This window comes from Telopea speciosissima, chromosome 3, assembly GCF_018873765.1.
Source record: "Telopea speciosissima isolate NSW1024214 ecotype Mountain lineage chromosome 3, Tspe_v1, whole genome shotgun sequence".
Classification (NCBI taxonomy): domain Eukaryota; kingdom Viridiplantae; phylum Streptophyta; class Magnoliopsida; order Proteales; family Proteaceae; genus Telopea; species Telopea speciosissima.
This window is the reverse complement of record NC_057918.1, coordinates 23948766-23959155: the sequence shown is the minus strand read 5'-3', so window position 1 is coordinate 23959155 and position 10390 is coordinate 23948766. Positions and strand designations below refer to the sequence as shown.

General features: G+C 38.5%; 2 protein-coding genes across 2 annotated transcripts; both read right to left on the bottom strand.

The window, feature by feature from the left end:
- Positions 1-1271: 1271 nt before the first annotated feature.
- Positions 1272-2324, bottom strand: LOC122654999 (UPF0481 protein At3g47200-like). The gene has a single exon (XM_043849253.1). It carries the CDS (start codon positions 2322-2324, stop codon positions 1272-1274), a length of 1053 nt encoding a protein of 350 aa, XP_043705188.1.
- Positions 2325-6878: 4554 nt separating this feature from the next.
- On the bottom strand, positions 6879-8425 carry LOC122656776 (protein MOS2-like). The gene has a single exon (XM_043851425.1). The coding sequence runs from the start codon at positions 8416-8418 to the stop codon at positions 7093-7095; it is 1326 nt and encodes a 441-aa protein (XP_043707360.1). The 5' UTR covers positions 8419-8425; the 3' UTR covers positions 6879-7092.
- Between the last annotated feature and the right edge of the window lie 1965 nt (positions 8426-10390).

Below are 10390 nucleotides of genomic sequence, written 5' to 3'. Positions count from 1 at the left end.
TGATACCAAAAACTAACTAGGAAATCAGATCAGTAATCTGTTGAGGAAAGTTAAAGAGAAGAGAAGACAAAAAAAGAAGCTCCTTCAAACAAAGAACATCAAGAGTAGGGATACTTACAGTACACTTTTTGGCTGCAAATTGCTGGTTCTCAGAGATGAGCTCGCTTGGTGAGAAGTGTTTGGTTTGGACTGCATTGAAGTAAAAGCTCCGAGAAGGGTGAGAAGGATGGTTATTGGTGTAGGAGAATCCATAAGAACTTGTCAACACGCCAATGGTTAATGTAAAGCAATTTAAATGGATGTCTTAGATGCAAGACTGCCTGGAATCTTAAAAAACTTGGGACAATTGTAAATTATATTCTAATCTTGGTACCCAGGGAAAGGTTATTTACCTTTGGAGTCTTTGACACACACACACAGTCAAAGAGATTATGCAAAGATTTGTATGTTTTTTTTTTTGGTACTGTCGGATGGACAGTGTGAAATTTTTGCTGATGGAAACTGATTGTAAGGAGCTGTGTGATTTCATAACCGGAGGGTGTTTCTAGTAATATCCCGGGTATGGTGCAGCCTGTTGTGGATGATATTCTACACCTATCTATCCTCTTATTTTACCGAGTGTAGATTCATTAAAATTTCTAGGGAGCTTAATATGATAGCCGCCCGATTCCCTAGCCAGGAAGGCTCTATCGGTGATGTGTAAAACAGTATTGCTTAAAGGTCAGCAAAAGATTAAATTAAAATATGAAAAGGATGTACAAGATTAACGTCCAAGCGGCATATACCCAAACGGGATAACAAAATACAAAATTGAATTGAAACTCCACATATGGCATTGCTATCAGTAGAGAACAAAACAACCAGATTGATTTGAGGTCCCATATTCGTCAGCATGGCTATCAACAGAAACCTCAAACCAAAAACTGAAACAAGCAACATGTCTAGACAAAAATGAAAAACTCAATTTTTATGAATTAAAAATCTAGGTTTGTCATGTGAATCCTAAATGACCATTGCTTATAGTTAGTTATAAACAGAGGATTAATTGTCATTTGATCTCTGCCTTTTGGCCCCAGATTCAAACCTTGGGAAGAAACCCCAATCACATTACTAGATCAGAAGACATATCTAACACATATTGTCAATTAACTTGAGAAGACAATATCATTCACATTATCATAATTAATTAGAAAAGGAAATATTTATTACAACAACATTTCTATTCCAATTTATGCAGGACAGGACAGGACAGGACTTGTACATCACTCTACTCATTCCTCAGAAGCTGGTGAGTTGTTCTTACGAGTAAAGGAGAAAATCTGTTTTAACAAAGAATGAATAAATCCCCATGAAGTGTTGAAACGAAAACGCGTCGTCGAACTTGCAGCATTCATCTCATAATATTTCTCCACTTCTTCACTAATCCCAGAAAAGTAAAAATCATTCAAAGGTATAGTAACCTCTTCAAGAAGCTTGTTAAACAATTCAGCTACCTTTTCAGGACGACCAATGAAGTTATCAATAATTCCATTCTTCTCAAGCAACTCAACATCCTTGGGAGAAACAATGAGACCATCCATGAAAGCTGCATAAGCTGTAACAAATTTGGTACAATCACTGTGACTCTGTTCAAAGGCAATGAGATTTCTGAGTAAAGACTCTGTCCAGTCCCCAATTCTTATAGGTGGAATTTTCATTTCCAAAGTTTCCGAGGTGAAAATTATGTCAAACAAACATGTTTGTGAGCCCAATTCAAACTTGACATGGGCTTCATTGAGCTCTGTTGCACTGTGAATACGTTTGAATTTCCCATGATTTTCTGATGTAGTTGGTGATGTTGGCAAGTGGAGATGTCTTACAAGATCAAGCAAATGCTTTTTTCCTTGAGATTCTTCTTCAGATTCTTCATTTTTTACCAATTCTTCCAAATCTAATAGACTCTGACGCTTAAAAAGTCCTTCTAAATAAAGGGTTCCTAAGCTTTCAGGTCTATGTAACATGATTCCACGAAAGAAAAGCTCAGCAAGATCAGTGAGGTTGGTAGCACGAATTTCACTGTTACCTCGATTGAGAAGGATTTTTAATTTCTGAAGCACAAAGAAAGGAAGTTGGTTTTCAAGTAAGATGAGATCTCTCATTATGGTACGAGACATCCATGTCTTACTCAATATGGGATCTTCACGGTATTGTTCCCATTTATCTCTCCTGAGAAAAAGCTCAAGAATGAAGCAACCATCGATTACTAGCATTCTGATGAACTCATCTTTTTTGAGGTTTATGAATTCTGAATATGATTTGCGAACCCTTTCTTCCAATTCTGTCATTTCGGCCAAGAAAATCATTGAGGTACTGAAGTTTGTGTACTTCCATGGGCTTTAAGTGTTCTTTTTGAGAATGGAAAGGGCCGATGGAGACCAAGCGAGGTGTGTAAGCTTCTGGCTTTACTTTGCGAAGGATCTCAGGAACTCGGTAGATAGTACAATTGGATGGCAATGTAGGTACCTGTCTTAGTTCCTTCCTTAATGATTCCACCAAAGGATTAAGTGTAGACATTGTGGTTTTCCTTACAAATTTTGATTAGCAGGAGAGACACTGCAAAAGAAAAATCAAAATTAATCCAATGATTGATTTTACCAAAGATGTTTTCTGCATGACAAAATGTCTTAAACTATGCTGGAAGGCAGCTCAACATGGACTTGAGTAGGGATGTAAACGAATTGGATTCGGCTCGAAAATTGTTATATCCGCATCCGCATTCGATTAGCTTTTGAACGGATACGGACATGGATACGGATCGGACATTTTATTTGTTTACATGTAAATATAGCTTTTCGGATAGTTATAGCCTATCCGTATCCGCATCCATTTAGCTTTCAGACGGATTCGGATAGTGCTAAACGGAAACGGATTTCGGCTATTCATTTATACCCCTAACTTGAGTCCTTGCCCCATGTTTAATTAAGCTCTAGACAACCTTTACAAACACATAGAGGAAGGGCTTCTTAAGTGGCTCATCTTATTGTGTCATGTGGAAAGATGATGCGACAATTCCAACCATTGGAAAGAGAGACATGTTTTGAAGCCAATGTTAAACTTCAAAGCCTAATTAAATCATGGGATTGAATTCTCGGTTGGGCTGCATAGCGTACGTTAACGTCTCTCTGTGTCTATCTCTTTCCTTTCACAATAGGGGCAAATATATTATTTCTTAGGAGGAAGGAGAGAGATAGATACCGTACGCAAAGCGGGTACTCATTAAATCATATACCCTCATGCGTAGTAGCATGCATACATGAATTGGCTCCATGCACACTTTTTTCTACTCGCTCCACTACAAAACTAAACTAGAGTGCACCTTCTTGGTAGTCCTTAATTTTTTAAGCTCTACTGTGCAATAGGGTATAATTTATTCGAGCATAAAATAGGACATATGAGAAAAGAATCATAGGATCTACCTATCCACTAAATTTGGGGTCCACTAAATTGCCACACGATGAGATGACAGATATTCGGACTAGGTTGTAATCGAAACCATTGAATATTTTTATAATTAAAATGTATTTCAAAAAAACTCAAATTTTACCATTTCACCTCGTTATGCATGGTTGGCTGCATGGTTTTCATAACAAGAGTAGAACAAACAATGTAAGGCCATAGTTCTGGTTTTATAAAAGTCTTTTTTTTTAGAAAAAGCCGGCTAGAAACGGATAAATCAATGGACCAAAAAATAGGGTAATTTTATCTGAACAAAACAGATTCAAAACTTGAGCAGGAAACAAATAGAGCAAAACCAAAACTGGAAAAGTAGGAAAACAATCCAGGGCAACAAAGAAATAGGTTGAAACTAAAACAATGAAGTCAGATGATCATCGGTAATCTATTGAGGTGAAAGTAAATAGAAGATAAAGAAACAAGAAACTACTCTCAGCAAAGAACATCAAGAGGTGGCAGGTATGTTACAAATGCACTTTGCGGCCGCCGATTGATTGCCGGGTTCTCGTGGATGAGATCGCTTGATGGTGAGATGGGTTTTGTTTGGATCAATTGCCAGTACTGATTAATTGCCAGTACTGAAGGAGTTATATATATATGTGACTTGCATTGAAGGAAAAGTAGCGAGAAGGGTGAGAAGGAGAGAGTTGGTATGGGGAGAATCCATGAAAATGTCCCAACACTTCAATATTTATGTGAAGCAATGGAAAGGGATGTCGTAAGAGGAGAGGTGAAATTGGCACTCGAATACAGCAGATCTATGACCACCTGGAATCTTAAAAAAACTTTGGCCTTGGCCAATTGTAAAGCAATTGTAAATTCTAATCTTTGTAACCAGGGAATGATTCTTTTACACATTGTGTATCCTTATACGGGTTGAACTACTCAAACCTTCCAAAAAAAACCAAGAGTCCAATGTGTTGGATTTTAGAGAGTGCATTTCCCTTCAGTTCATCTATTTGATTGTCTTCAATCTGACTTCTCAATGCATTGTCAATTTAATTAATTAGTTCAATAGAAGGTCAATTCCAATCTGAATTGGCCATAATAAGAACAAAATCGGCTGGAATCAACTGAATCAGTCATGGTCGATTCCAATCTTAATTCATCGATTCAACTGTCAGACTACAAAAATTTTGTAACCATGATCCATTAAAATTTTGACCTCTCCTGACATGCAACATCAGTAGATATTATACAGGTCATGAATCATGATTAATTTCTAGTCTTGCAATTCTTGTTAAGTAGGTTTCGTTGAGAGAGTTGAGAGAGCACGCGATAGCATCAACAGGGTGGTCATTACCGTCTTGCATAGGGGGGGGGGACAGGGTGATCATTTCACCCCTCATGTGTTAGGGTAGGGGGTACATTTTCCCACATAAATCATTTCTCTATATTATTAACGGAAGAGGATTTCCAACAAGAGCAATGTAAGAAAAAATTTGCACACTACAACCAATGAGGGGTTGAAAAAAGAATATCAATCATATGGACCCCATGAACAGAATAAGGAAGAGAGAACTGTCAATGTAGGTCCCACCATTTATTATGTGAGAAGTATAAAGGAATCCGTACAAAGGCAGTGTAACAATCTTTTTCCCATTATTACAATATCTACATGGTTCTTACAGTTGTCTTGGTTTTGCTCAATTTTAGTCATAGCATCAGGTTATTCAAGAACATGCACCTGTCTTGATTAGGGTCTTTGCAATGAACTGGTTGTACAAAAATCTGGTTTGTGAACCCCTAGATCTGCCTGCTCTAACCTTATTTTATTGATCAAACAATATTGTTAAATTTAAACATAGGGTGGGCAAAATGACCACTCCATGTGCCTAGCACAACCTGCGCTCCCAGACATAGAACAGTCGCCCATAAATAAATAAAGGGAAGATCTTTTTTTTTTTTAAATAAGATTTGTCAGCTCATTTAACAGAGATTCAGACTGGTTTCTACCTCAGTCTATTATATCATTGTATGAACCCTTGGCTTTAGGCCCCATTTGTTTAGAGGGAACCCTTGGCTTTAGGCCCCATTTGTTTAGAGGGAACTTAGGTGGGGTGCGAGAATTGGAGAGATTTAGGCTGGTTTCTGCCTAGGTCAGTTACATCATTGTATGAACCCTTGCCGGCTTTAGGCGCCATTTTTTTAGAGGGAACTTTGGTAAATTGGGAGAATTGGAGTAGGAAAATGCTGATGTAGCACTTCAAAATCCCACCCCAACCATGATTGGTTACCCTAAGTTGGTGAACTTACAAAAACACAGGGAACATCATTAAATGCTTTGTTTGTTAATGTTGCCCGTATCCAAAGTCCCACCAAATTATAGGGACCTCAACAAAACCCCACCAACATGCAGGTACCATCTTCTCAATAATTCCACCCCACCTTCCCCTCTAAACAAACAGGGCTTACCCTTCCATTACCCAAATTTTATCCGAGATAAATTATGGAAGCATTATTTCAAAGTACAACACTGTAGTAGGTTTAGCTTCAGGTTGATTTTAGAATGCATCTATATCCACCATGTTCTGACTGAACAACTTGATCAAGATGAAGGATTTTGGTTGACAAGAGTTTCAGGCCTCGAAAGAATCAAATAAGCTTACAACAGCACCTGCCCATCTCATCATATTACATTCTCAACTGCTCTTTTGTTTCCTACCAGTTGAAAGGATGTGAGTTGCTCCCATTCTAGGCAATATAAATTTTGAGAAAATATTGTAACCAAAGGGTAAATCCTGTCATTTCACATAGAAAATGATAGAAAGGTTCACCATCCACTTTTGCAAAAGTTTGAAACATATCCCAGGAATTGACAATGAACACAGTCCAAAGGCTCAACAATTTCTTCACAAACTCCGAGCAAATGTGCTGAGAGCTTGAGTTTCATTTGTATTCGACTGAGGCCTCAAATCATCTCCAGGCACTCAAAGCACAGGTGACACAAGGGGTAGTGTGGGGTATGGGACCTGCTGGACCCCTACCGCTCCCCCCCCAAACCCTGTTTTGTTTCACCAGTACTTTCAAGTGACTGGAGAAGAACCACACCCACAGACAGGTTACTGAAATGTTTATAGAGCATCAAATAATGAAAAGATCAGTTAATCTAAGGTATGATGATGCCACAAAGATTTCCATTGACCCACAGTTTCAAGCTACTTGGAAGTTACTATTTTATACGTGTGTTTGTGTTAGTACAGAATCTGGAGGAGTGGATAAACAGTGGGTTATACCAGTTGCAACTAAAAGTGCCCATCATGTTGCAGATGCTTGTTTTTTGTTTAAGGTTTACAAGTGCCCAATGTAGAACATCACCAACAAATCCAACCCCCCTAAGCTGCTTATTTTCATTTAGGAGATCTGGATGTAGTTCCAACTTGCTCTAAATGAGTTTGGTTTCCCTTAGCATTTCAAAGTCCATTGCATAAATCAAGTCACCGGTAACATTTAACTGAACAAAAGATTTCACAATAATTTTTTTTTTTGGGGGGGTGGGGAAGGAAACATGAATTTTCAATTACCAATTACCTGAAAAGGACTACATGAACAGAGTAAGTTGTTCAACTTCAATTCCATCAAAGCAATAGCCTAAGAGAATCAATATCCCAGATAACTTGGATCACCCACAAATTCCGCAATTTGTTCCAGACGCACATTAAGCAATGCATGTGTATCTGCATCTTGGATAACACCAGTTTCTTTCTCAATGTTCTTTTCCACAAGACTTCCAAACACACCCTTGTGCTTCCCATAGAGAACAAGAACAGGGCCACCACGCCTTGGAAGTGCTGTCTCAAGAATTTTTTCATCTACACCTTGGATTAGCTCCCTGTTCTCATCCATGGTTATGTCGCAAGTAGTTGGACCTACAACATCCATAATCTCACCCTTCTTCAAGTACAGCTTCCCTCCTCTGAAATCTTTACTAACAATTCTAACTCGAATATGACTTGTAAGCCAAGAAATCTTTATTCTCCTCTCTTCTTCGCTACGGCCATTGGAATGATATGCATCGCTGTGTCTCAGTTCTTCACCTCTTCTTCCCTCTTCTCTTCCCCTTTCATCATCTTTTCTTCTATGGTCCTTGCCTCTGGAATTTTCTCCTCTCTCATGCCTATGATCCCTTTTCTGGTCCCGACTCCGCTCCCCTTTCAACTCCTGAGCCCTAGGCTCCCGTGGGGCAGGCATGTCATCAACCTTAGCTTGCAAGCGCTCAATCTGTTTATTAGGCCCTTTCTGTGGAACATTCTGTGCATTGGAATCAGGTCGAAGGTTCTTTGCATCTGGCATATCTGTTACAAAGCCTAACCCCGTCATCCCGGCTCTCTTCGTATACTCGACAACCTTCGTGTCCTCCTTGGCATTTCTTCCAATGCCCCTCCCTTCATGCCATCCATACCCAGCAAGCAATGCTGCCCCAAAACCCTCAACAGGAACATCAACAAACTCATCAAATCCTCGATCGTCAGGCAGATTCTTCATATCCTCTTTGAATCTCAGCAATGTCAAATCCTCACTGGGTCCAGATCGGGCAGGAGGATCCACTTTTATCTTATCTTTGTCATCCTGGCAAATATTGACTTCCTTATCTTGTCTGAGATTCAAACCATAGGACATGTTTGAATCAGGTATTCCAGCAGTTGAGGGAGCTTCAACCTCAAACCCGACACCAAGGTCATCGGCAGAAGAGCGAACAGGGAGATCAAGGTTCCTCATTTTCTTCTGGGGTCTCCATTCGTTAGGCATAGGCGGAATTACAAGCTTTTCTGAACGCTTCAGGCTTTTGGAGGGGTCAAACTCTGTCACATATTCATGCTTGATTTCTCCATCTTCTTTGGAGTTATCTTCTTTGAAACTCTCAGCGGGCTTGTGTTGACTTGGCTTGGAAGATGCTTTGGATGGGAGAGAGAATGAGAGTTTCATGCTTTCTTACTACAAAGAAAGAAAAGAGAATTGAATTCACACACTGCTTACTTATCCCAATTAAAATCTTGTATCTATACTTATCTTTTTGAAGCAGATAAGAAAATTAAAAAGTGGAGTCCAGAGCATAGTTGGTAAGTTCAAGTACGGCAAAAAATGGGTACGGATACGTATGTGTATAAAACGGACCAGACAGCAGTAATAATTTTTAAAATTCTAGAGCAATAAAATGCGTACGACATTAATACGATAAGTGTTTAATACGAGTTTAATATGGTACCTCAGTAAAAATCCGAGAACAAAAAAAGGGCATATATTCACCATGCAACAGACATTTACATCATCCCTAATAAAAAAATAATAGAATGTAGACAACAATTTTATCAAATGAATGCTCACAACTGAAATAAACACAATATAATGGCTGAATACTTAATTTCTAATTGCATTCCATAAGATTAAATCCCACAACATCTTATCCATAACAAGAAAACATATGTATCATCCGTCAAACAACCTATGAAATCCACAAAATATAATTCATGTCATAAGGAAGAAAAGACATCAATTGTTCACATTTGATAGTACCAGTAATGCCTAAAACTACTTCATGCCAGCCTCTAAATGTACCTCTGAACAAGTTATCAGCAGCAACAAGATGTGCTATACTGATAGTTGCAGAATCAAACTTGGTTTTTATCGGCTGTCCTAGCATAAATTGAAATCTAGCAATTGTTGTGTGGACATGGACAGAATCCTACATATCAGAGTGTTGACTAGGCAAGACCTAGAAAACACACACTCATGGAGTTGTCTAGGAGATGCTCAAAACTGCTATTGGACATTGGCAGAGTCCTACATATCAAAGTCCCCACTGGTCAGCTATTTGATTATTGAAAGCTTCTGTTGGTTCCTTTTGCTTTCAAAATACAGATATTTGAGCTTCACTTGAGCAGTATTAGGTTTAAAAATAAGATTAAGAAGCCATAATGGAATGAACTCTACCACAGAAGCTTTCTACCTAACCCTCGAAACAGCTAGCACCCCATTTCAAAGGAATGACCCCTGTATCAGGAATACTGAAACAGTTAGCAGCCATTTACTAACTAAGTTTCTGATCAGATTTGATTCCTGAAAAGCTGAAACATTAGCAGCCACAACTTGATAATCATATTCAATCAACAAACCTGTCACATTTCAATGGAATGACCCCTATTTCAGCCATAGATAGATATATAGAGAGTCAATAGCTGCCCATCCTTTCCAAGAAAACCGGATTAAATCAGGTAAGATAGCAGTAGAAACCAGCAGAAACATCCAAAAGTCCCTTATATATAAAACCTGCCTCACATTTGATACTTGGGTACAAGAAGTCCAATAAAGAGAGATAATAACTTTGATCAACAAGATGAAAATCTCCCACCATAATTTTTTTTTTTTTTTATAAAAAGAAAAACATTTAATTAAAACATAATGGGTACATTCGCAGTCATAAAATTAGATGATTGTTGTTTAGATCTAGCATATTGTGCTATGTTGTGTGCAGGCTGAATGGTCTTGGGTGTTTAAGTATAGATACAAAAACAAATAGACTAAAGGTAGCTTTAATGTCAAAAATTAAATGGAAAAGTTCCCATGGCCAGGGGTGAGCTTCAGCATCGGTCAGCCAGTTTTTCAATTCCTCAGAGTCGGTCCAGACTGTTAGTTTTCTGCACTCCAGTAGAAGTGCCATTTTTTATTCCTTCTTTGAGTCCTCTGAGCTCCGTTTTTTGTGCATTCCCTGCAAATCCAAAGTTCATTGAAGATGCAACTAATTGATGTTTAGAGATGATGACTGATCCCCATCCTCCTTGCTTTGAGGTTGAGTCAAGGCTGCCATCTGTGATTAGGATGCAAGAATCCACAGTCTCCAGTTCCAGATAAAAATTGATGGGTGGTGGAATTTGTTATTGTGATGAGGTTGTTTCCTGTA